At 36.1% G+C, this 27312-nt stretch overlaps 1 protein-coding gene across 6 annotated transcripts in view; it reads left to right on the top strand.

Annotated features, from left to right (window-relative positions):
- The window catches only part of NIPBL (NIPBL cohesin loading factor), a 158618-nt gene that overhangs the window by 54708 nt on the left and 76598 nt on the right, over window positions 1–27312 (top strand). For all 6 annotated transcript variants that reach the window (XM_030968242.1, XM_030968238.1, XM_030968240.1 and 3 more), the window contains 7 exons: window positions 3770–3913; window positions 6387–6552; window positions 7672–7802; window positions 17658–17757; window positions 19344–19495; window positions 20505–20665; window positions 23504–23597. In XM_030968242.1, coding sequence (XP_030824102.1) covers window positions 3850–3913; window positions 6387–6552; window positions 7672–7802; window positions 17658–17757; window positions 19344–19495; window positions 20505–20665; window positions 23504–23597 — 868 coding nt within the window. In that variant the 5' untranslated portion in view covers window positions 3770–3849. The remainder of the gene's footprint in view (window positions 1–3769; window positions 3914–6386; window positions 6553–7671; window positions 7803–17657; window positions 17758–19343; window positions 19496–20504; window positions 20666–23503; window positions 23598–27312) is intronic.

The following is a 27312-nucleotide window of genomic DNA, read 5'->3' as shown; positions in this document are numbered from 1 at the left end:
ATATCTGAAAAAATACAACTGCAGTTTGTTTCTATTTCTTATTTTATTTTTACAGGGTAATTTTTTTTTTGTTTGTTTGCTTGGGTTGTTGGTTTTTTTTTTTCCTTTTATGCTTGTAGTTTCTCTTTGCTGGATGTCAATGTCTGTACTTAAATTGTTCCCAACTTACTTTCATCCTCTCTTCCTCCCTTAATTTTGCCTTTGCAGTAAGGGGTAATGTAGATAATTAAAAAAAAATTTTAAAAAAGGGAAAAGGATAACTTACAAAAATAACACTTTAAATTAGTACATATTAATGATAGCCTAAATTTTTTTATACTACTTTCCTTGCTAACTTGGCTTGGCTTTTCTATATTAGTGTATATTATGATGATAACTTTTTCCTGCATTATTCTTTAGATATGGTGCCATTTCACTGTTTTTCTTTCACTGAGGGATTCTTTGTGTTGCTTCCTTTGTGCACTGCAGTTCCTTCCTCCCAGTAATGTCTTCTGTGGTATCCATACTTTCTTATAAAGAAACAAGAGCATAAATACCTATATACTAAATTAACAAGACCTCATACATTTATATAGACTGGATTTCTTGTACTCTTTCTGAACTGCTACACTACAGTCTAATGCATTGGTTAAAAGCCTTCCACTGCAGATCTTTGATTTCCTTAATTCAGCTAATATAACTAACAGTTTCATTTTTTTCAGTTAAGGGGTAAAAATATGACACTATTTTTAACAACTACTGAACAATCCTGGCAATGGAAAATTTTTAGACATTGAAAATGATTGTTCTTCTTGACTAGTAGTAAGCTGCTACAATAGTACTTTTAACTCTTTTTATATTTGGGGAATGGAGGTAGGGGAGAAAAACCCCAACAATACTTGTCTGACAGTCAAGCTATTGTTACATGCTGTACTGATGTTTTATATGGAACAACTTACACTGTCTTGAGCTGTCAATCTTTATTCCCCTAACTGCTTGACATTTTAAAATCTTCAAATGAATGGGTTTTCTTATGTTCTCAGTAACATAAAATTTGAGGTGTAGTTTCACTGGATCTTGGTCTCTGCTTCTGCATTTGAATCCTGCCTTGTTTGCCAGTTTTATAAGAGATGCAGTTTTGCCCTCAACATGACAGATGTAGTATTTGGACCCAGATATTACTATGTGGTTTCTTCATGTTGTGTTTGTTTTGTAAACTAATCCCATCAGTTAATCCCATCAGTCTTTCTTTCTCTCTTGTTTACTCTCATCTGGTTATTCATTTCATCATGCTTACAGAAACTTCATAATGTCAGAGATAGAGTTCTTGAATTGCCATGCTTAGCCCCCAGCTGATGCAGGCAACCACATCCTGTCCTTTCTGTAACATCTGTAAAATCCATCTTTGGAGTCGTGGTGTTGCTTATCTCTACTAATGTAAGGCTGTTGTAGAAATTGGCAGCTCTGATGGTTAAAAACTCTGTCCTGGTTTTCTTCTTGCTTGCATTTATGTGCCCATTTATTGTTGTGTTAGCATTGCTCTGTGGCTTTCTTCCTTTGTAGCCTTCTTTGACTGCCTTAGAGAGAGCAACCGCATCCCCTCTTGACCTTTGTTTTGTTAGTTAAACAAACCAGCCCCTTTTACTCTTCTCTTACAAAGAAAGTTTACTTTTCCCCTGCTCACTGCACTTGCTCCACTCTGAGGTCTGGACCTTGCCAGGTTCAGGTTCTTACCATATATCTGTGGAGAAGGTTTCTAATTTTAAGTGTGTGATTTTGGAGGAATTATTCCTGTATAACGTCTCTATAATTTTCTTTATTATTGCTTGAATTAGGAATGAACTTGAATTAGGAGTGACAGTTTCTGTGTTAACAGCTTTCTCATGTGATGAGGAAGTGAAAGTGAATAGACTTTTTTTTTCCTTATATTTTATTGTTTCTGTGCTACATAAAAATTTTCAATAATACTGGCTAGTGATATGGCCTTTCCTTTGATGCAGTTTCAGCTGGGAGAAGTCATCAGACATGACATTTTTATAGTAAATACAATTTATCTGTGAAAGGTGTTCTTTAGTTTCTAGGCTTTCAGTGAAAACTTGGATTTTAAAAGTGTTATCTACTGTGGGTTTATTGCTGCAGACTCATTATGAAACTCTTTTAGAGTATTTTCTTTGATTCTTAAAATTTCTTTTTAAGAATTGCTTATTTGTGGAACTAGGCAACCACTGAAATTCTGCATATATTTGTATTCATTTAGGATAAAAAACCTCTTGGGTATTGAGTAGTACTTGAAACCGTTCTGATGGAAGTTTTCTCCTGGATTAAAAAAAAAAACAACAAGCACAGCAATCCATAGAGTATCTGTCTGTAGCATTTTCCTTACTGACTATATTTCTGTATTGGCAATGTACTCTATTTTTAATTTAAAAAAAAGTAATTTAGGTCACAATGAGACTGTGGCAGCTGTGGCAAAGGTAGTCATTCACTGTCAGTTCTGTTTAACATCAGTTTTTCGAAGAACATGCAGTTAGGGAAAATCTGAAAAGGTAATTTCACTGGCTGATGAAAACTTTGAGCACAAAAAGCCTTCTAACATTTCTTTTTCTTGTCTTGGAGTCTGTACGTATTCATAAGCAGTGGTGCTTTATATATTGCCGTATGTTGCCACGTTGGTGTGGCATAAGAAAGAATGTTACTAAGAAACATTACTAAGGAAATTATAAGGATCTCTTGATTTGTATGTATTCTATATGCAATTATCAAAACCTATAGGGACCTAGTGGTTTGTATGTATTTTATATGTAATTCTCAAAAATATAGGCTTGTAAAGTAAGTAAATAGTGATTTCAGCATTTCAGTAGATAAAAGAAATGCTTATGTAAGGACTCTACTTTATTTCGGCCTGTCAACACAAATGCCTGTCTGCAACAGGTGACCACATATCAAATTCCTTTAATGTCTTCAGAAAAATCATACCAATTTCACAATATGCTAAGGGATTATAGTGTATAATTTGGAACTGCAGATTTTGGGTTTCTTTTAGCAGTGTGGACTTCCTTATGTTTGGTATCTTTATAATTAGTGAAATCCAAATGAACTTATTCCTTTTTCTTTGTTGAATATAAAATGTGCTGTTTTACAGGAAAGATATGAGCTAATTCAGTGATGGCAAAACTTTGTTTTTTCCCCAAGAGGAGTAATTAGAATTTCTGGTAGTAGTTTGACCAGACAGAGTTAGGTATTGAAGAGATATTGTCAGATCAATTTTGAAATAGCTACTGCTTCTATAATGTACTTAGATTTTGTATTTGTCAATATGTTTGCATCTTTATTTTTGAATCTGTAAATTGCTCCTTTTAGTTTCACTAGTCTCTTAATGAAAATGCCTCCTTCTGCAATACTGGGAAGTGAATGTAACAGCTAATTACTTAAACTGGTTATGCATTAAGTGTGATTACACTTCAGCATGAACTAACAACAGTTAGAAGTTTTGTTACCAGTTTTTCAGTCGGTGTTGAATAACCTGACCAATTTTTTTTTTTTTTTATTGCCTTGTCTTGCATCTTTTTTTGATGAAGGGGTTGCTTCTGAGACCAGAAGGAAGCTTGCCCTTTAGTTTGCTAATGCCACTTGTTACTTAGAATCTACACTGTTCTACCCACTCTTGAAAAATTTACTTAATATGCAGCTAAAGGTAGTATGGTCTGTTTCATTTATGTTAATGAATGTAAAATTTTTAAAAAGTAAACTGAGATTTTATTTGGTTTTGTTCTTTTTGTTTTGTGTTTAGTGCTTGGGAGATGGGAAGTAATGATAGCTGGCACCTGAACTGAAATATCTGTGTAGGCACTACTCTCCCAGAACTTCAGGATGAATGGGGATATGCCTCATGTTCCCATCACTACTCTTGCAGGGATTGCTAGTCTTACGGACCGTAAGTACTCTTCTTTTTATCATCTTTACTTTATTTTTTTCTACCTCTTTGGTAAATATCTGCATTTTCAAAATTCTAAAAAGTTTTTGTTTTTAAAGTTCTTACAGTTAAATCTGTTTAAAATCAGACTTGTCATTAAATATGTTAGCCTTGTTACTGCTTTAATTGTAAAAGTCTATCCAAAAAAACCCATATATATTTAAGCATAAAGTGAAATGCAAGTTAAAAAAACCCTTAAGGAAACCTGAAACAAAATATAGGAATGCATTATTTGTTTGCAACATCATTTAGTAACATATCTGGGTACCATACAAATAAAGAAAAATATATTAATGATAAAGTACTTCTAAAACATGCATCCCATCATCTTCACTAAAAAGACAGAGACATGGGATTAGACTGATGTGCAACTAATCAAGAGAGTTGTAGAATATACTGAATATACTTTGAAACTAGTTCATTAGTTTTGAGCTGGTTAGTAGGGGCAGAAAATGACTGCTAGAATAAAAATAAGCAGCTGGACCTGAGTCTTCTTTCTTTGCTGTTCATCCTGCAAAGGGAGCATGTAAAGTGTGTATGCTGACTTTAAGTATGTCAGGAAGAAAAAATGTAAGGAAAGAAAAATAACTATTGACCTTACAAGCTGATATTGACACAAAACCAAATCATTATAATGTGACCAAAAAATAATTTCTAGTGAAAACTAAGAGGAGATTTATTATTCTATAGTGAGGACCTAGAACAACCATTGCAGTAAGAGCAGCTGGGACAGAGAGGCATCTTGTTTATGTAGTGTAAGAAAGATTTTGTAGCTCGGTTGTCTGTCTGAGGATAATTGGACTCAGTGACCTTAGGTGCTTCTTCTAAGCACTTCTGTTGTTACACTGTTGAAAATTGGAGGCTTTCCAAGAAACATTGGAAGTGTATATCCAGCAATTGAATTTAATTGCTCACAGTAAAAAAGGCAGATGTTTTGGAGGAAAAACCCAGCTCATGTACTTCTGGTATATTCTGAAGTATTGAAGTGAAAGATGCAGGTTGTGTATTTAAATGTGTATCCATGTATGACCATGTCTGTCTAATATCAGACCATCAGGATGCAAATAGTAGGTTTCTGGCTATGGACAGTTTTCCAGAATTAAGTGTTTGCAGGTAAAATTGCTTAACTGGTGGAAATCACTGATAAAATTCTGGTGCAAGAGTTCCTTTAATCACTGAACTGTAATGGACAAGGCCAATTGCTCTGAAAATATGGATGATATGATGCCTGAAGGCAGTAGAGTAGGCTAGCTAAATTGATGCTAAAACATAACCAATATGTTTTGCTGATTTTGCGAATTTTTTCAAGTTTCAGGCACATTCAAGGTAATCTGTTGCAAGTAATGAAAGCTATTGATATTTATATATTACAAACTTTTATTTGAATTGCAATTTATTACTAAGTACAGCAATTATATACATTATAAGGGGTAAAAATGCTGGAACCACCCCACTTTTTCAATTTCAAAATACAAAAGAATCAAAAAATATGTTTCACTTAGATGTTGGGTTTTTTTCTGAAATTGTTTCTAATGGTTCAGTTAAAACCTTGATCTCAGGGATGTGATCAGCCTGGTAACTTGCAGTTACCAGCTGAGAGTAAGCTCAGAGTCAGCCAAGCTGACTCTTACCAAGCCAAGAGTCAGCTTGTTTTCCTGAACCAGCTGAGTTGGCCTTACTCTTTATCTAGCCTTTTGGCCTCTCCTGGCTTAACCTCCTCTGGTCTGTGTAACTCTACGATCATCTGGTCAAACCTTCTTATTTGTACACCCTTGTTATGTCTTAAGATCTAAGAATGCCCTAAGAAATCAAAATGTGCTTATAATCTGATTGAAATAGTGTTTTCACTAAATCTTTTCATAAGATTTCTGAGTAAGTTTTTCTGACTGAATTGACATTTCAATGAACACACCAACCAACAATACTAGGGCTGTCTTGAGAAGATGGTTTACATAAGAATAAATACAAAAAGAGAAGAATCAACTGAGAATTTAACTAGTGCGTCTAATTGATTGTTGGGTTGTTTGCTTTTTCTGATGAGTTGTTTTTTTTTGGTTTTTCTTTAAAGACTTTATTATAAAGTGGTAACACTGATTAAGTATTGAGATCAGAGTAGAAAACTGAAATCCTCAATGCCCTTACAGCACTTTTTTTTTTATCCATGCTTTTGTCTCCAGGAGAAAGGTGCCATAACGTAATAAAGAGCTTAATATTCTGGAGTGTTTAGATAGTCCAGTTATGGTTATGTCAATGGAGATGTGTGAATTTAAGAATTTAAGAATATGTGTGAATTTAAGAATTAAAAAAATTCAGAAGTGTTCCCTGTGTTTTAAATCATCGTTGTGTTTTCTTTCTTAATCTCGTAAGAGAGTAAGGGGATGTCCACATTTGTGTGTTTGTGTCTCATGAAATGATTCCTCTTTTCTACTAACAGTTTTGAACCAGCTGCCTCTTCCATCACCTTTACCTGCTACCACAACAAAAAGCCTGCTTTTCAATGGACGGATAGCTGAAGAGGTGAACTGCCTTCTGGCTTGCAGGGATGAAAATCTGGTTTCACAGCTTGTCCACAGTCTCAATCAGGTGTCAACAGATCACATGTATGTATTTTGAACTTCTACATCAGATCGCCATCCTTACTCCTTGAAATGAAAATTTACTGGATTGAGAAGGATGTTTGTGAGAATATGAAAATTAGAATATGCAGGACTTTCCTTAGGTTTGCTTAGTAAGTGGCTGCAATATAAGAGTCAGATGTTTCATTCAGACAATGTTAATAATTGTCCATCAGCCCTTACACCTAACTGTGGAGTTATTTTACAGATCTAACACTTATTCCCTTCTTGGTAGGTTAGAGTGCAGACTTTGTGGTGTTGATTGGGTAATACTAATTTGCATTCAGTATTAGTCACTAACACACATAGACAAATTGCATACCCAAGAAAATTTTTGACTTCTGATTAGGTATTGAACTTAAGTAGTTTTAACAATTGAGCCATCAAGTATGCTAATGTGTTCTCTTTTTGTTATTTTTTTTTATTTCTCTCTGGTGTCCCTTGAATTGTTTTATTTTGGCAACACTGTCGTTTCCTCACTTGTTTTGTTCAAATGGAAGTAGCTTTTAAAAGTCCTCAAAGCATACAAGAAGTGAGTGCACAGATGCATTTATAGAAAATCCATTGCATTTCTTTATGGTTCAGAGGGAATCCTGTGATCTCAAAGATAAGCCAATTTCCTCTTTTCAAAATGAAAAGATTTTCAAAACATTGGGTTGAAACCTGAACATTACACAGTTGAAACCTGAATGTTATGCATTCATACATATGTTATTTTCACTCCTACAGTAATATGCTTTTGGTGTTATGCCAAAGTGTTCTTTTGTAGAGAAGACCACAGTATAAAAATGGGCCTAAGAAACTTCTTATGAGAATCTTAAACTGACAGCCACATATATGTAAGAGCTTTGTAACAGAAAATAATTGGGAGGACTTGCAGGAATATTTCTTCCTTAAGGAAGAGGGTGAAAAAAACTAGAGGCAGGAAGCAGTGCTTTGCAGACTTGATTTTTCCTATATTTTAACAGTAAATTGTCTTCTTTCATTTTGGTTTTGGTTTTTTTTTTGTTTTTTTGGTTTTTGTTTTTTTTTTTACTTGACTCATAGTTTCTTATAATTTGAAAATGCATTTGCCTCTTTATTTGCTTACTTCCACAATTCCAGAGAGTTGAAAGATAACCTTGGCAGTGATGATCCAGAAGGAGATATACCAGTCTTGCTGCAGGCTATTCTGGCAAGGAATCCTAATGTTTTCAGGGAGAAAAGCATGCAAAACAGATACGGGGTACAAAGCGGTAAGGATTTTTGATTATCTATTGATTAATTTTATCTTGTTCTGTAAATCTAGGGGACTGATACTAACCACAAATATATATGGAGCACAGCGGTCATATTTATGCCTTGCTGTATGTTTGATAGTGATTTAAAGCTATGTACCTTAGCATCTTCTAAGAGCAATTGTATAGTAAAAAGATGGAAAATAAAGGCTACTGGGTATTATTCTAAAAAATGTTTCATTTCACCTCAAAGTGTAATCTCTAGAATAAGTAATTGGATTTTATTTTGAAACTATTTTATTTTGAATTTTTTATGCCTTTATATGTTCATATGTTCATCTTGGTAACTAATTGAAGTTGAAAACATATCTGTTGATCTTACTGAAAATCTATATGATTATAGTGTATCATTGCAGTGAGAGTTCTTAACCATTCTGGAGTAAGGAATAAGGTTGAATGAGGCATCCTTAATAGCTCCTCCCTGCCACTCCTTATGTTAGTAACTTGTGGTGCCCTGATAGCTCTAAGCTATTTATGCATTTTGGGAGACTAAAAACTTATGCATCTTTCCATAAATGTCAATTACTTCAATAATTTTTTTACATTTATGCAAGAACTCAAGTGCACTTCTGTGTGTAAAAGGAAAAAACTTCACACATGCACTTTTTAATAAGAATATGTATCTAACTGAAAAATCACTTGTTGTTGAGCCATCCTAGTTAAAGCATGTATGCTGCTGTAATACAGTTTAGTTGTACAAGAATTTTTATGTAACTTGTAACCTGAGTTATGATTTTATGAAGTGCATTCTTTTCCATTTGGTAGGATTGCTAAAATGGATTTATGAATATCACTTTTTTACAAGAAGAAAAATTGTTGTAAGACTGGGAGTAATATGTAGGAAATCTCATTCTAGTAATGTTTCTACAAGGATGGTGTTTTCTGTGCTATGTAGTAATAAGACAACAATGTAAAAAGGAAAGGATACTGTAGTGCTAATGGCCACAGACTAATTTCAAATCCATTTCAGACCCAGTGTTTGGGGCTTGTTTTTACTTCTTTTTCATTACATCATTATCACATATACAGGTACCTGTCTGGAAGCTTTGGAAAACCTATTTTTTTGTTTTTGGGGAGTGTTTAATTTACTTTTTTCCCTTTCTTTTTTTCTGTTACATTACCTGGACTGGGCCTTCCATGTCTTGCCCCTGCCCCTGCCATCCAGAAGAGAGATAGAGAAGTGAGAGCTTTGCATCATAGATTTAAATTAATTAGGGGATTTTTTTAAATTGCATTAGAAAGTTAATTATATGTTTTCTGTCATTCTTTTAACCCAGAAACTACACATTTGTGATTCAAAGCATATTTTAAATTAGGGAGGAGAAAACAAATAGATATATTTTTTAAGTCCTTAAAAAGAGCACTCTGTACTTTAACCACAAAATTTAAACTTGGTCTGTATAGTTGTCTTGGTTTATGGCAAACTGGGGAGAAAACCTCTAAAGGGGTTCCTTTAGAAAGCTGATTTAAGTGGCCCCTCTTCTAACTGGTTTGGGAAAAGATTTCTTTGGAGAAGAGTAGAAAAAACCTGTTTATTTAGCAGGTAAAATATTCACTAGCATAAAATACGAACAATATTAAGCAATAAAATTTCTTGCCACTTTGAAGAAATGACAAACTCAGAAAGCCCCCTTCATGGACTGTAGCTTGGCTTGCTTTGTTTTTTATTAGTCTTTCTGGCAGTGGATCCAGTGTCCTAGGCCCTGGTGGGCTACAGGCATGAGCTCCCAGTGCTCTTTTGGGTTTTTAGTCTAGAGGAGGTTTGAACAGTTCTAAGAAAAAGAAAAACTCAGTCTAGGGAACTTTTATGCCTTACCTAGATAAAAACTGACTGAAAGCAAAGGAGAGCTCTGTCTTGCTGTCTGTTTGTGTTGCAGGTAGCATAGTCTAGGAAAGAGGGATGCAGGGGAGCAAGTGCAGTTTCTGATAACAAACTGTGCTTCTTTTCTCTCCTCTTTTGCTCTCAGAATCAGTCTTAAAGGTGCAAAACTTATTTCTGGGCTAAACAGATGAATGGGGATACAAGCATCATAAAGTCACTGTAGGATATTCTATTCCTTATCTCCATATTGTTAACTTACTACTAAAACTAGCATATATTCTAACTTTATAATCACATACATTATACAATACATATAAATATATATATATAGTATGCAGCTATATCTAGACAATGGCAGTAATATTTAGTAAACAGTGATATTTACATATGGTTCTTCCTTAATAATCAGGTCTCCCTGAGGTACACATTGTGTTGTTTCATCTTTCTGAATTATCTACTATGTGTAACTTGGTTTTTTGAGCAAAGATATCTATGACTGGGGTTTTTTTGTACTTGAGGCAGAACTGATCTTAATTGTCCTCTCTAACAAACCTCTGACATGCATTACTGGGACTTTGTTTCTGTCTACTATATGCAGGGGCTCAGATTGGGCAGGGCCTGCTTGGTTTGTGGAACGTCAAGTATTAACTAATTAGGTGGCCTTTGCTAGATGCTGCTTTTAATTTTTGGAAGATCTTTTACTCAATGTTTTTTAGGTGGTTTTAACAGTCTATTGTACTTTATTTTGCTGGCAGCTGGTGCGTGGTAGGGAGTATGGTAAACTCACTTAATGCCATGTTTTTTAGTCTAGGTGTTGATAAGGCTGTTTTTGAAAAGAGTCCTGTTGTCTGATTTAATTTTTTAGGCGTACTATGCCTTTAAAATATTTGTTTCTTAAGGCTTAGAATGTGTTACAGGCTGTAGCATGAGGCACAGGGTAGGTGTCCAGCCATCCTGTAGTGGCTTTTATTATTGTGATCACATAGTGCTTACCTTGGCATGTCTGGGGCAGTGTGATGTAGTTAATTTGCCAGTCCTGCCCATACTTCTATTTGGACTACTGCCTACCATATTATAGGGGTTTTAGCTGCTTGGTTTGTTTGATCACAGCGTATGTCTTATAGTCATAAATAACTTGAGAAATACTGTCTATGGTTAAATTTACTCCTTGGTCTTGTGCCTACTTATAAGTGGCATCTTTACTTTGATGACTTGAGGCATCATTAGCCTATTTAACTAGGAACAACTCTCTCTTGTGTTACTAATTTAAGTCTATTTTTGACACTTGTATTTTTGCAGCCTGATTTACCTGTTGATTGTTTTGGTACTCCTCATTAGCTTTACTCTTGGGGACATGGGCATTTACATGGCAGACTTTTATAGGTAGTTTCTCTATTTTGGTAGTAATGTCTTTCTACTCTATAGTAGCCTAAATTGGTTTTCTTTTACGCTGTTAATTGGCTTTTTTTTCTAGCTATCCCCACAGAGCATTGGCTACTTCTATGAATTAGTGTAGAGGTAGAGCTTTGGCTATTTCTCTCTTTTAGCAGTGTCTAGGGCTAGCTGAATGGCTTTGAGTTTAGTGAGTTGGCTTGATCGACCTTTTCCTTGAGTAGATTTTGTGACTTGTTGTGCTGGGTTCTATACAGCCACTTTTTAATTTCGTTTCATCCCTACAATATGACAGGAACTATTGTAAAAAGAGCGTAACGTGTCTCTTCTGCTGGCGGTTGTATGGTGGAGCTTCTTTAGCCTGTGTCATTTCTTGTTTCTCTTCATTAGTGAGACTAAAGTTTTCACTTTTTTAGACCAATTTGTAATGATCTCTCAAATCCCAGGGTGATTTAGGTTTCTAATATTGGCGTGCTGTATGATTAGAGCACTATACTTGTTCTGTATGGTTTTGGTAGCATGGTGGATAGAGGTGACTTCTGTTTTGAACATCTACCTTAGCACTGGTAGTTGGGGAGTCAGGAACTGTGCTTTAGTGCCAATTACTTTTGAGGCAGTTTGGACTCTGCTGTAGGCGGCTAAAATTTTTTGCTTTTTTGGAGTGTAGTTGCCTTTAGACCCTCTGTGGCTTCGAGTTTAAAATCTTAGTGGTTAATTTTCAGCCACACTAGGCACTTTCTGCTAAAGGCTCTAGGGCAGACCATGGCTTCCAGCTGTAGAGTAGAGCATGTTCTTTATAGCTGGTCTTGTCTTGACTGGGCGAAGGGCTATTGCATGAGCAATTTTCAGCTTGATCTGGGTGAAGGCCTGTTGTTGTTTAGGGCTCCACTGGAAAGCCCTAAGTTCTTCTTGCAGGTGACCAGGTAGAGAGGGCTTACAATCTGGTTGTGCTTAGGAATATGCATTCTCTAAAAACTTAGGGTACTTAAGAAAGCTTGTGTTTCTTTTTTGTTGGTGAAGACATTGCTGTGATCTTGTTGATGACATTGGTGGGAATTTGACACAGTTTATCTTGCTACTTTACTCTCAGGAACTGGATCTCTTGAGCAGGTCCCTTAACTTCGCTTTTTTTGACAGTGAAACTGGCTTTTAGAAGAATTTGAATTATTTTTTTCTTCTTTTTCAAACATTTCTGCTGCTGTGCTCTCCTGCACAGTGATGCCATCAATGTATTGCAGATGTTCTGGAGCTTTACCCTTTTCTAGTGTGGCTTGGATCAGTCCATGGCAGATGGTGGGACTGTGCTTTCACCCCTGAGGCAGTCGGTTCTAGGTGTACTGCATTCCCTTTTACGTGAAGATAAACTGAGGCCTGCATTCTGTTGTTAAAAGAATGGAGAAAATAGTGGCATACCATTTCACTGCCTTGGACTCCAGCTCGTACTGGAGCTCTAATGTGTCTGGCATAGTAGTACTCAATTGTGGAGTCACTTAGTTTAAGGTATGATAGTTCACAGTCAGTCTCCATTCTCCTTCAGGTTTGCATATAGGTCAAATGAGGTGTTGAAGGGTGAGTGGGTTTTTGCTGATCACTCTTTGGCTCTTTAGCTTACAGATTATCTTATGGATGGGAATCACATAGTTGTTCTGTACTGCCAGTGGTGCACTATCGAAGTGACAATTGGTACTCACTGCTCTTCCCCCTTCAGAGGTCTTATTGCAGCTGCATTTTCTGATAGTCCAGGCAAGGTGTTCAGTTGTTTGATGCTCTCTGTCTTAATAGCTGCTATTTTAAACGCCCACCTGAGTCCCTTTGGGTTTTTGAAATACTCACTTTGGAGGAAATCTTTGTGTAAAATGCATGGAACTTTTGGGCTGGTCACAGTAGTGTGTTTCTTCCACTCATTTCCAGTCAGGCTTATATTAGCTTCTACTAAAGTACAGTCTTGTGACACTCCTGTCACACCAGCAATAGAAATAGATTTTGCTCCCACGTGTCTCAATGGGATTAATGTGCACTGTGCCCTAGCGTCGACTAAGGCTTCATATTTTTGTGGTTTTCATGTGCTAGGCCAATGAATTCGCACAGTCTAAAAAATATGGTTTTCTCCACTCTGTACCTGGCTAAAGGCAGGGCCCCTCTAAGCTTGGTTATCCTTTTTTCCTCGAGTGTGTCTTGGAGGTTTTTAAGGGGATTAGACGTGTCATTATCATCATACCTGGTAGTTCGGCTACAGACTACTGGAGCTGCTTCCTTTTTGGTGGAACTTCTTTGGGTCTTGCTGTCTTTTAATTTAAGCACCAATTGTGCCAGAGCAGTAGTAGATTTTCCATTCTATCTCCTCATGTTTTCTCCACAATCACGTGGGAAAAACCACAGCTCAGCTCATGTGGTGTCGCTTTTCTCCCTATCTGGGGGACGTCTGGATTTGATACTAGAGCTTCTGATCTGTACTGCTGTGATTTGGAGAAAGCTCTCTTTCATTTCTTCTCTAATCTCTTCTCTGAGTTTCTCATGATTCTCCTCTATCTTATCTTCTAATTTCTGCAGACATGTTTTCACAGCTGCGATTCTGGCGTGTGTTGGGTCATGTACAGCATCTGCATATGCTCAGAGCTTCTTTGCCATATCAAGCACAGTCTCCTCCCTGTTATCCCACTTCATTATTGCTAAAGCAGGAGCATATTTTTGTAGCCTAAGTTGTATAAGTTTTTGGCACATCGCAGATGTACATGGTACTGAGTCTGGATTTATAGTGTTTAGGTCATCTGAGAAAACCATTTTTGTCACTGCCATTTTTCTCAAGCATTGAATCCCTTGTTCTGTGGTCTTCCACTAGGTTTGCTGCATATAGAGATCGTCTTTATGCAGCTATCTTTGTGCCCAGAGGTTAGCCCCCCTCATCATTCCTTGGTCGATGACAGGATCATGTGACAGGGATCCCAAATGCCTCACTTCAGTACTGTCCAGCATTGTAGCCTAGTCTGCAGCATCCCAGAGACGGACTAACCAACTAATTATACATTCATCAGGTCATTGTGTGTAATCTTTTCTTAGGCTATGAAGGTTCTTCGGGGAAAAAGACTCAATAGTGACTTTTGATCTTGAGTCAGTTGCTTTGACTTCTGATTTTGTGTCAGTAGCTTTGACTCTGACTGCTGTGTCAGGAATTGGCATTGAGGGTCCTTCCCCCAGATCATCATCATCAATCACTGCCTGATCAGTTTTGCTTGTGTGCTTCTTTCCTGCGGCAACTACCAGTGGCTTAGGCTCACTGTCTGGTTTAGCTGCGGACTTAGGCTCACTGTCTGGTTTAGCTACAGCCTGAGTAGCTGGGGTGTTGGCTGCAAGCCTGAGTGACTGGGGTAGCTGCTGATTTATCTCCCTGCCCTCCTGCCTGTATCTGCTGCCCTGCTGTATCTAGTAGCATGCGATAAGCATAGGCCAGGACCCAGCTTACTGCGATGATCTTTTTTTCCTTCGAGTCATTATGGCAGTTCTCATCCAGATATTTCCCCACCTCATCTGGGTTCTGAATTTGTTCACGTGAAAATTCTTAGGCTGGGCGATCCGAAAATTCCTTCAGGATTGGACCCATTCTCTCCTATTTTCTACACCTGGATCTGCTTCTAGGTCAGGGGTCTCATTAACTCCTCTGGACATCTCAGCCCCCATTCTAGAGGAGCTGTAGACTGTATAGAAGAAGCTTACTAGGTTAAATACTAGGAAGGTGGTCCCTTTAACATTCAAATGAAACTGAACATTCTGAAAAAGTGAGTAAAGAGATTGAAAGGAGAAGAAGGAAAGAGAAGGCTGAAAAGCCTCATCCCCTGCTCTTCTAATAAACCGGGTGCAATTACCAATGAACTCCCAAAACATGCTACTGGAACTAGAATGCAGGGTAAGATGAAGAAACCGTAGTTGTCTTAAATAGACTCTAGTGTCGTAGTAAACTCCCTATAAATCATTATCACCAAGCCCAGCACAATAGCTATTCTAATCCATGCCCCTCTACTGCAAAAACTGTGTGTTAGGGACAGTACCAGAGCTATTTCCAGGTAAGAAAATAAGCCTAGGGACTAGAAAGGTATTAAAACTTTAAAAAGCCTGGGGACCAGAAACAAGTAAAGGTTCCACCCAGAGAGGCATCATGAATTCAAGCAACATAGCTACTGATTACTTTATCCCGATACAGTGTAAGTGCAACTAAAATGCAGCCAGTACAGGCTTTTTCCACTTTCTCAAGCCTCACTTTGGGTGCCAAAAAGATGTACTTGCCCTGGTTTAGGGCAAATTTGAGAGAAAACCTCTAAAGGGGCTCCTTTAGAAAGCAGATTCAAGGGGATCTCCTGCCCAGCTGGTTTGGGAAAATACTTCTTTGGAGAAAAGTGGAAAAAACCTGTTTATTTAACATGCAAAGCATTCACCAGCACAAAAAATGAACAGTATTATACAATATAACCTCTTGCTGCTCTGAAGAGATGACAAACTCTGAAAGTTCCCTTCGTGGGCTGTAGCTCAGTTCACTCAGTCTCTTGTGAGTCCCTGCCATGCTGGAATGCAGCGTCCTAGGCCCTGGTGGGCCACAGGTGTGAGCTCCTGGTGCCGTTCTGAGTGTTCACTCTGGAGTAGGTTTGAACAGTTCCAAGAAAAAGAAGTCACAGTCCAGGTACTTCTCTGCATCAGCTAGCTAAAAACTGACTAAAAGCAAAGGAGAGCTCTGTCCAGCTGTCTGTCCATGCTGCAGAAAACACAGTCCAGGAGAAGGATGCAGGGGAGCAAAGTGCAGTTTCTGATAACAAACTCTGTGCTTCTTCTCTCCCCCATTTGCTCTCGGAACCAGTCTTAAAGGTGCAAAATTTATTTCTGGGCTAAACAGATGAATGGGGATACAAGTATCATGAAGTCACCCCAGGACAATAGTTCATGCTGATATGGTTACATTATGTCAGCTTTCTGTACAGGAATGTTACTTGTTGGGCTGAAATGTTCTACCTAGCTGTGTTGAGAGTGGCAGTAAAAGGTGAGGGGGCAGTGGGCATGCTGGGTGCTCCTTCCAGCATAAAAAATCCCTGGGATTTCATGTTCACATGCCTCTATGTGAGGCAACCAGCCTCCATTTAAACAAATTTTGTAGAACTTGAGGAGTCCCTGTCTGTTACTCTGGACACTGAGATGTACTTATATTGAGGTATCGAAATACCTAACTTTTTTAACACAACATGGGACTTGAACTCCTGGCCCAGTATTAGTGAACTATAGTATTAGTAGTACATGAAATGCAGAATTTACCACCTACTGGGAGGTAGTAATGGCTTAATTCCTGCAGGATTATTACTGTCTCTGCTGGAGAAAGTAGAGAAGAAAAGAGGGTGACAGGGAAGGTTTCTGAAAATAGTTTTGCATGTGTGATTATTGCAGTAATTGACATTGTCACATGATAGCAACTGTAGGATTAACAAAAATCTTCAAACATTTTCATATTGGGGACTTTTGTCTAACTGTCTAAAATACTTGTACTATTGATGAGCTTCTGCCTAAGGCTATAGATCACTTGCTGTAGTTTGCCAAGACACTGTGTGTTCATGAATTCCAACACTTTTTTATCTGTAAGATATTCTGTCACTAAAATAACTGCAAGTTCATTTACATTTTTGTGTTTCTGTGTCACTTTGTCATGTAGTTGTTAGGATATTCTTTATTCCTGTATTGAAGAGAGGGGAAAAAAAGATTCCTTTAAATTCCCCTTTATAATGAGGTAAGTCAGAATAGACTAGAATATTTCAGTTGGAAGGGACCTACTATGATCATCTAACCCAGCTGCCTAACAATTTCAGGGCTGACTGAAAGTTCAGTCAAATTCAGGGCATTGTCCAAATGCCTCTTAAATTAGTTAGTTTCAAGAGCATTGATACATGTGGCTTGCCAGCTGGGTCAGCACCTGAACTTCCACTACATGAGTATGGTTATCTACTAGCTGTAGGAGTCACAGTTAGTTGGGATATTGGTTTTGCTTTGCAACTGAAATATTTCAGCACCTTCTTTGATGACATTCCCTCTAAGCTTAATGGAGATGAAATAGAAAGTTTTTGTCTCTGGGTAGAAAGAGACCACTAAATATTATTGGAGCAATGAGAATATCTTGCAGCACTCAGTCCAGAGTGACTGATTGCTATACTTGCTCCAACAATTGAAGATAAGTTTTCTGTGTTCTTCTGACTTGTGAATCTGTGAAATCTGGGGTGCAGAATATATGACCTGGTTTAAAATGTTTCTCTTTACTAGTAGATTTTGACTTAGGAAATTCTAAGGAAGAGATGAAGAAACTACTCTTAATATTGTAGCTGAATTAACACAACTTGAGAGAACACTTTTTTATGTCATGATGTAAAATGGACATCATACATGGATTCAGTAATTTCTATTTTTTTTAAAAAAATTAGATATGAGTTGTGGGTAGATAATCCTAATGTCAACAAATTTTATAATGTCATTAAAGTTCATAATCTCATTGTATGTAATAAATTCTGAAATTAGATACTTCATTGATTGAAAAGGAAATGTCTGTATAGTAATGCTGCTATCTTTTCTTTTAATAGGGATGATGATGTCACAGTTTAATATTTCTCAGAATTCCATGCGTGGTAGTCCTGCATCTTCAAATTATCAACAAACCACTATCTCACATAGCCCTTCCAGGTAATCCTTTCTTTTAAGTGGGATGGGAGGGGTGTGAACTACAGTTGTTCCTACACTGATAGCCAATTCTTGTTGCAAATATGTAAGTGAAAGATGGTCAGTGTCATGACAAATTTGGCATTTGTCTGATAGCAGGGTAAGTTTCTTCATATGCAAAGAGATACCTTTCTGTCAGTGAGCTAATGCCTGTATTCTAAGGATTCATGATGAATTCTCCTCTCTCTTACTCCATCCCATAATTTGACCAAACTTTCTTTCCTGCCTAAGGAGTCCCTCTGCTTCCTGTTACTCTCTGGTTGTCTTCCACCCGTGTCAGAGGCTGAGACTGGTGATAAGAGGATAGGACAGAATAGGCTGGTGTGTTCCAGCTTGTCCCAGTACTGGTTTAGCAGAATGATGGGAAAGAAAGCATGGAGTACTACTGTAACAGTTATGCAAAAGGCTTCTTGCAGAAAGAAAGGCCCAGTAGTTTAGCCAATCTTCCAGCAGACTCCTTATCAGACTTCTGGGTTTTTAAGTTTTTGTGTTTGCAAGTAGCATTTACCTATAATTTAGGCTTTTATTACTATATAAAAATACTCTGGATGGGAGGAGAGAGTTCTGCTTGTAGTTTCAACCAAGGTACTGGACTTTAGCAGGTCCCATCTTCAGTTGTTAGATATCATTATTAAAATAAACTGATTTCAGGTTTCACTTCAAGGTACTGTAACTGGCAAATTAAATGTTCTGTAGCTTCACAACAACCAACACACTTTTAAACTTTTATATTTAAAAGGGATATCTAAAAAGGTTGTTTGAGCCTTTGTGACTATTACAATGAATAGTACAAAGTTCTCTTGAAATCCTTGCAAAATCCTTATGTTAAGTACTTTGCTGTTTCTTTCTATAGAAGCTTACCTTCATGGACTTCCTGTTTAGAGCTTGGGGTTGTGATAGCTCATAATGTACTTTCTGATGTATTTATTTGGTTATTTTAATTGTGAGAAACATATGTAAGAATGTAAGTAATAATGTGCATGTATTATTGTCTCAAAGTTATTTGTATGGCTTCTTATCTGTAGAACGAGTCTAAGATAAAGCCAGTGAAAGAGAAAGTTGTGTTCAGTGGACTTGCCTACAACATTCCTTTATCTTGACAGTGTAGTTCTGTTAGATGGACTTATTTGGAACCTTACTAAAAAGTAAAGAAAGAGTAAATGGCTCCTTGTTAATCCTGGTGACCAAGTTGATTAAAACTTTTGCTGTCAGTTTCATTCAAACTTCTGAGATTAACTTTAGGAAATTACAGATCTAATTTCCATACATATTTGTGTCATTGTTTCCCTTCCCTAGATGGAGGTCTTATGAATGCTCTTTATTTAGTATCTTCTGACTCTTCAGTAACATGGGCCATTAGGAAAGTATAGATAGCTCAAAATACTGCTTTTGAAGGAAGCTGTTGGAGGCTTTTTTTGTCTTAAAGAAATTTTCATCTTCTGAAGGTATAATTTCCAAAAGAAATAATGAATTTGTCTATATTTGCTATTCCAAATTTTAAAAACCTTTTTGTTTTTTTTGTTTGGTTTTTTTTTTTTTTTGCTTTTTAGCCGGTTTGTGCCACCACAGACAAGCTCTGGTAACAGATTTTTGGCACAACAGAACAGTCCAGTGCCTAGTCCATATGCTCCTCAAAGCCCTGCAGGATACATGCCATATTCACATCCTCCAAGTTATACAGCTCATCCTCAAATGCAGCAAGGTAAGTCTGTGATGTTTATTTTATTCTCCTATTTCATGTCAACTTTACTTTCATGTGCACATTTCATGGGTTTCTAATTTCTTTGAAGGAGTCACGTGCCTAATGCAAATCTTTGAGGCAGGTATATTTAACTTTAATTTTTTGGCTGGAAAAAGTGGTGGCATCTACTTTGTTTTAAAAAAATTGAACAGAAGAAGAAAAAGTAAAACACATTAATGTTGCAATGCTCCCCTATTTGTGTCCAATTTGCACTGTTGCCCTGTATATGTGACAATGAAAATTATCTGAACAATCCAAAAGTTGTATTTGTTAGCTGTGAGCATCACTTACATGTACTAGGGAAAATATCATTTCTGCTAATAGAAAGTTAAGTTTTCTTAACTTTAGATTACCTAAAGTTAACTTTAGAGATTTTCTAGCCTGTTGGCCCTTTTTAGTGTCAGATTAATTCTAAGTTGGCTAGAATTATGCTCAAGGTATACAGTAACTGGCAAAGATGACCTTTTCTTCCCTTGAAAACAATCCTGAACACATGATCAGTATTAAGGTATCTAGGGCATTTTTTTAGTTGGTAAGTAGAATTCTACTGGATTCTTTTAAATATTTTTTTCATAAAGTTTAACATTTTGCTAAGAATATAGATATAGCTGTTTTATATGTAATGTTATATGTCTCGTGAATACCTTGAAAGTTCCTAAGGTAGTGAGTTCAAGTTATGTAGAAGTAAACAAAGTTTTCTGTAATCAGGAAGGAAGATACTGACTGTAATTGAAATAGATATGGAGAGAAATTTAGCTAATTTGTACATGGAATTAATATTTTAAATCCTTTTGGAAAATCTTAGATAATGTGTTTTTAATCAAGGTATTTGTAGCAAGTTGGATTCTTGTTCAGATTCCAGATCTCTGCATCCAATGTTTTAATATCCACCGTTAGGGTGTTTTCTCTGAATCTTTTCAAGTTCATGACTGTGTGACTGTATCTATTAGTTAATTTTTTTGTATTCCAGCTTCTGTATCCAGTCCCATTGTCACAGCTGGGATGAGGAATCTCCATGAAAATAAAGTTTCAAGTCAGTTGTCTGGAAATTCAGCTAATCATCATGCTGATAATTCTAGACATGGCTCAAATGAAGACTACCTACAGATGGTGCACAGACTCAGTAGTGATGTATGTTACCTAATCAATTTATTATGATAAAGCAGATATTTACTATGATAAAGCAAGTATGTGTTCAACTGCGTTAGAAGTCAGATATTTTATGATGCTGTTGAGGAATAAAACCACTTAAGATAGATTTCAATTTCAGATCTGTAGACTCATTTGAAAATTGGCAGACTATGAAAACATAATACATCCTCATTGGCTGGTCTAATTGGAGAAATGCTAGACTTACAAAGTAGTAAATGTTGTAAACTTGAATTTTTATCCATTTGTGCACTTTCTTAATGGTGCATATGTGTTACCTGTGTTTTATTTGTAATTATAACTTTTAAAGCTGATTTTAAAAACTATGATGCAGAAAACAATTTGAAGAATATTGTTTCAAGTTTTCTGTATGAATAATAATGTTGCAGCCTTTTCTTTTTTGGAGAAGACCTTTATGAATGCGTATTTTAAGAATCATAAAACTCAAGGACTTAAATTATTTTTAATCATTTTAGGATTTTGTTGCTTTAAAACATAATGCTTACATAAATGTTTTGCTTCATATACAAAACATAAAGCATAATTGCTTTAATACATCATGTTTCTCTGAAACATAAAATCAGCAAGTATTCCTTTAATATATGCTTAATGTGTCACTATATAATGTATTCGCTCAGTTTAAAGATGATTTTTGGTAAACTTGAGAGCTTTCCTAGAATATAATTCATCATTTGGTGAAGCTCCAAACTAAGAAGTGTAAATGCATGTTTCTGAAAATTTGTTAGCTGTGGTAGGAATGACATCTCTACCCAAAATGTCATATACCTAGTTAATTTAGTAGAAGTTGTCTTTGCCTGTGTCTTTGACAATTGTGGTTAAAGATCTTCTCCTGACTTAATAAAACATACCTGATAAGAAATTATTTAGCTTATTTTTCAGTATAGGTGTGTTTCTGAGATTTATTACAAGTCAAAGAAAAGTCAGTTTGGGAAAAAAATATCAGTTCCATAATTTCAGTGCAACTAAATGAGTAACTCAGTAGCATATCAGTTCAGTTTCACTTAAAATAGCATCATATACTTTTGATACGGAACTCACTTTATTGTGGTGCTCTGAATATTAAACTTCTTTGCCCATGAGAATTTCCTCAGAAGGCAACAACTCTTTTTGCAAGCACTCTTGCAAAAAATAGTTGTAATTAACACTGCAGTGTAAGTTCAGGTTTATTGTGCTGTGAATTAAAAGAAAAAATCTAATATAGTTCTGTGGTAAGTGCCCATAGGTGGTAAAACTGATGAAATCTGATTTCTTATGGATTTGTGTTCTTAAGTCCATAAACTTCAAACTCTTTCCTTTTTAGCAGTGCCATCTACCCCTTCAGAAGGCACAGCCTAGTCTATGGCTGCACACGTGGAATTTGGCTGTTTGGCCATTGTCAGAGTGCGATTGACCATCTACGCAGGCTGCTATCTCCTTAAAATACCAATTTTGCTTTCTTTTGCTTTTTCTTTCATGCAGATGTGTAAAAACATAATTAATATTCTGTTAATTGGGTTAATATTGGTCAAAAGGTTAAAAAGTATTTATCGCACAGACGATTCAGATTAAAAAAATAAAGGAAAGAAATGGCTATGTGAAAAAATTACCTGTATACAGATATCTCAAGAAGAGCTACATTAGAACGTTAACTGCTAAAATAACCAATTTTATTAGGAAACACAAAATAACTGTAGAACTTCTTTGGAGACTTTGTTCATTTGTATCGCTGTACTTTTTGGAAGAATGAAATTATTAGAATTTCTTCGTAATTATAGAAATTTTCTCTTCATACATACAGAATTTGCTAGCTTTTCCTTACCTCAACCATTCTCATAGATGCTGTATAAAAAAGAGTAGTTGAAGTGGAAAATAACCATTCTATAGTTGAAGTTTAGTTAGGACACTGTGTGAATGAGTAGTTGTGACCAGCAGAGGGCTTCACAAAAGCATTGGAAAAACCCATGTCAAACTCTGAATGGAGATTGGAATAATAGTGTGTTTCACGTTTTGTATAAGGATAGTGTGGGGGCAAAAACTACACATTTACATTGCTAAAAATAGGACATGGACATATTTACATTGCAATTAGTATTATATTATGAGAAAGTTTGTCAGAAATTATTCATTGCTTTGGAGCAGATTGGGGAAGTGCTTCACTTTGCCATTGGGTTGTTTCCTGCTTAACTCTTGCAAGATAAAATCACTCTAGCTGTGTTCTACATGAGACTAACCCAGCTGCTGTAATGGGACTGGTAGAGATTCTGTTCAGTCCTGGCTTCCCTATGCTGAGGATACAGATACAAAGTGTTTGTTAAACTATAAAAGCAAGATAGCGTTCTAGATAATCTTTTAAGATTAGGATTAATCTTTTAAGGGTAGATTATGTAAAAAACAGAGTTTTAAAAACCCAGATTTTATACTCTATTTCTTTCAAATGGTGTTGTATATAGGTCATGCATGTACTCTACAGCTCTTTACTATGAGTACTTGCAACAAAAAATTCTAAATGGAATCCTAGTGTAAACCCAAAAGTGCTTGTCTAGCTAGAAGACATACACAAAGATATTTTCTTTTTTTTTGTGTATGTGTGTGTGCCTGTTCTGGTTATAGATTCCTCTTAAGTCTGATTGGAGCATTGCTTATATTATAGTCTAATAGCAGTCTAAATTACAAAGATTTTAATGGAAGTGACTCTTTTTCTAGTATTTCTTGTGTGCTTTTTTGCCCAATCCATTTTATCAATTTATGTACTAATTTCAGTTTTTATTTTAACAGATGGTTATGTTCATATGTTAACTTTTTTTATCATTCTCACTTTAGGATGGCGATCCTTCAATAAGGAATGCTGCGTCTTTTTCCTTGAGGTCACCACAGTCAGTCTGCTCTCCAGCTGGAAGTGATGGAGCCCTTAAAGGTAGTCTAGCAGTCATATATATGTCAATTTATTTTTCCCAGTTTTAAAGAACAGAGAATTTAAAGAATAGAGAAATTAAAGAATTCAAAGAATTCCATTTTTCCTCCCGAGTTTTGTATTTAACTAGTACTACAGACTATGGCATTATGTTTTGGATGCAAAATTATTTTCAGCCCTGATCCAGAAGCTATTTCTAATGGTCCAACAATCAACCAATCATCCTTCAAAATAAAGCTCAAATTTATGGAGGACAGAAGGATTTAAAATCCTTTCCAATCTGAGAATTACATTTTTTTTTAAGAATTCAGTTGCTCTACATAAGAAAAGTTTTAAAGGCAGCATTACGAGTATTGAACCCTTAACCAGCTCAAAAGTGTTTTAATATGCAGCACTTGTCTTAATTACAATAATGAAATATTAAAAATATGAAAATAAATGAGCTCAATACACAGCATGAATGAAGCCTGAAAACCTTAGCTGGGGAGAGATATAGGGTGAACTGTCAGTTGAGAGGAAACAGAAGAAAATAATTCTTTATACTAAAATCCACTTGGTAAGGTAGGGGTTGGGACATAATGTTGTTAATTTTCTTTTTCAGTGATTGTACATTTACAAGGCAATAATTGAAAAATGAATCAGTGCTTTCTTCTCTATAGACCTAAAACAAAAAAATAAGTCTTACTGGGTGATCAGTTTAGGCAGAGAAGAGAAGAGAGCAGAAGATGGTGGAGATTACAGAAAAGATGAAGACATTATGCAGCCTGGATAAAAGACGTGTTTGTCAGGGATGGACATCAGGGCAGCCTTTCCATGCCTATGAGGAGATTATCAGGAAGATCTGAGTCAGTCTTTTAATTGCTTTGGAAGAAGGATGAAATATAATGGACTTAAATTTAAATAGGATGTTCTAACTAGGTCTAAGGAAAAACTTTTTCACTATCAGGACAGTCAGGCAGTGGAAAAGGATGCCCATAGAATCTGTGAGTTTTCTGTCCTTGAGAGTTTTCAGAGTCAGGTTGGATAAAACCTGACATAATGTGTCCCTGCCTTACCCTGCTTTGAGCATGAGCATGAACTAAACGTGTCCTGAGGTCCCTTCCTAACTGAATTATCCTGTTGTTCAGGTGGCAAGTGAGAAGTGTGTGTATAGGATGCCAGGAGCTTCAGTATTTCAGGATGTCTTGTTCTAAAGGACTTCCCATAAAACTTGTATAAATGTGGTTATTTTTCACTCTTTGTCAAGTTTGTAGGTTTAACAAGGTTGTGGATCTAAGTTAGCCCACTCATGTATGTGATTACCACTCAGTCAGACAATATTTGATTTTTTTTTGTTAAAGTTTCTGCTGTTTCAGTTGGCTGTCTCAGAACCCAGTTTTGAAGGGATAGCTTTTCAGACTATTTCTGAAATCAGACTGATTGTATAGTTCAGATTGTAATGTTTCAGGATTAGCATTAAAGTCCAAGAAGATCTTTCTGATTTATCTCTTTGTTAACTTTACTTTTCCCTTTGATAAATTGCACAACTCAAATACTGCTGCTAATGGTGTTGATATTTTGCCCCCATTGAGACATTAATGAACCCTGATTGAGAGAAACAGTTCTTCATGCTTCATCTAGTATTTTAGAAATTTATGGAAGAGTTGTAAATAATTTCAATACAGGGAATTTTTGGCGTATGATTTGTATTGAAAGTTGGGATGAATACAAGTATTTATGCTGAGCTTTTTGTTGCTCTCTTATTAGTCCCTGAAAGTTTGGTTAGCAGGTCACAAACCTTGATAAAGAAAAATGTGCAAAATACTTACCATTTGTCTGGAAGGACAAAAAGAATGGCAAAAGGTGTAACTAATCATAATCAGAGGGAGATTTCAGGAAGGTTGTCATAATTCCAGATCTTTCTTATATATAACATAGAGGTTTCAGGCATTTACTAAAGGTTACAAGACTTCTGGAGAAATGGAAACCATGACTGCACAGTCTTGAATTACCTTCACACTGAATGTAGCTGTCTGTGTGACAGAATCTAAATGAGGGAGAAGTTTTGTTTGCAACACAGACAAATATTTGAGAGATGGCAGGACTTACTTTTGTGGTTTGGGTGTTTATTAATTTAATCAGTGGAGTAAAATTTCACTGTCTTTGTTCACTTCTGCTTCACTAAAGATACAAGAGCAGCTGAAGTTTAATCCCACAATTTTTTTGCTTTTAGCTATGGAAGCATCATAATGCCTCTCTTTTCAAGCTGTCAACTGTTGCCAGTGGATGACTTTTTAGAACTCATTCTGTGAATAGCGTATGGAGTATCATGGATTGTTTTCCTCTTGTTGACCTCATAAAATATCCCCCGTATTCCATTACTGAAGATTGATTACTCATCAGAATATTTTATCCATTTGTTCTACTTTCCTACTGCTATGCAACCTCACATTTTATTTTAATTCCTAATTTTTTCTTAAGGAAACCTCTAAAGAGTTGGATAAAGGAAAGGCTTCCACAATGTTTTTAGTCCACTGCTTTACGAAGAGGTGTTCATATAATTTCCAGTCATGTTTCCATACAGTTGCCTAAATCCTTAGGAAAACATCTGTAAGGACTAGCAACAACTCTTACAAAATTATGTAGTTTTGCACTCCTTTTCACAAATATGTTGTGTTCCCTCCAGAAATTGTTGATGAATATTTGATTATTTTCTGAATAATTTGGAAAAATCCCATCTGTTTTCTTAGGGCTTTATGGAATTTCTCCAGTCAGATTGCACTACACTTGGTCTCTGAATATAGAATAGATAGAAGGAATTAGGAATCTTCTCAAATCTATAGTGTAGACTTCAGTACTCTCTCTTCAGTGCTACTTGTGAAGAAAAAATGCCATCTTCCCTTTTCTCCTTCAAAAGAATGGGAGAAGAACTTTGTTCAAGGATTTTTTTTCTGATAGCACCACAATAAACATTTATTCATGTTTCTTCCTTCAAGTCTAAATTTTTTTATGCAGGGAGGCTCTGAATACATCCATTCTCAGGTAGAACAGCCAAAGCTTGAGTTTTTCATGAGGCATTTCAAACTCTGGGTAGGGTGGTGGGACTCTTCTCTGAAAACTATTGGAAGAGGATATGGAAGGTGAATACAATCTGTCCCTAAAAACTACTCAAATGTATGTTCTTTATCTGTCTCATATGCTATCCCATTAAGTTTGAATTTTAAATTAAGTTATGCTCTTTGAAAATAAGTGTCATTGTTGTCTGCTAATCAAAATAAGTAGCATTTTCTTTGTATCTTATGCAAAATTTGGTGAACTTTCCAGAGGAAGATTCTAGGATTTTAGAAAAAGCTCCAGGAAAGACTTGAGGTCTTGCCATCTTTTTACACTCACGTTGGCTGAGCTGTAGCAGTACTACTCTCAGTAACTTCCATATATTTTAAAATGTCAGTAACAGGGTTTCCTTGGCTTTGCCATGGAAGTTATTCAAATTCTTAGTGTTAGAAAGCTCTAAGGCTGAACCTGAATAATTTTTGTTGCAGTTAGTCATGATGCTTCATTACTTCTTTCCAATGGGCAAAGAAAAACAGAACACATCCTTCTTTTTTATATCAGACATTTACATATCAAAGAACATTACCATGTCTTTCACTAATCTAATCTACAAACTGAACAGCACTGTTTCTTTTACCTTTACATAAGTCATCATTTCTGAGCTTCCAATTGTCTTTGATGTTTT

The sequence above is a fragment of the Camarhynchus parvulus genome, chromosome Z (genome assembly GCF_901933205.1).
Source record: "Camarhynchus parvulus chromosome Z, STF_HiC, whole genome shotgun sequence".
Lineage (NCBI taxonomy): Eukaryota > Metazoa > Chordata > Aves > Passeriformes > Thraupidae > Camarhynchus > Camarhynchus parvulus.
This window is presented reverse-complemented; position numbering and strand designations above follow the sequence as displayed.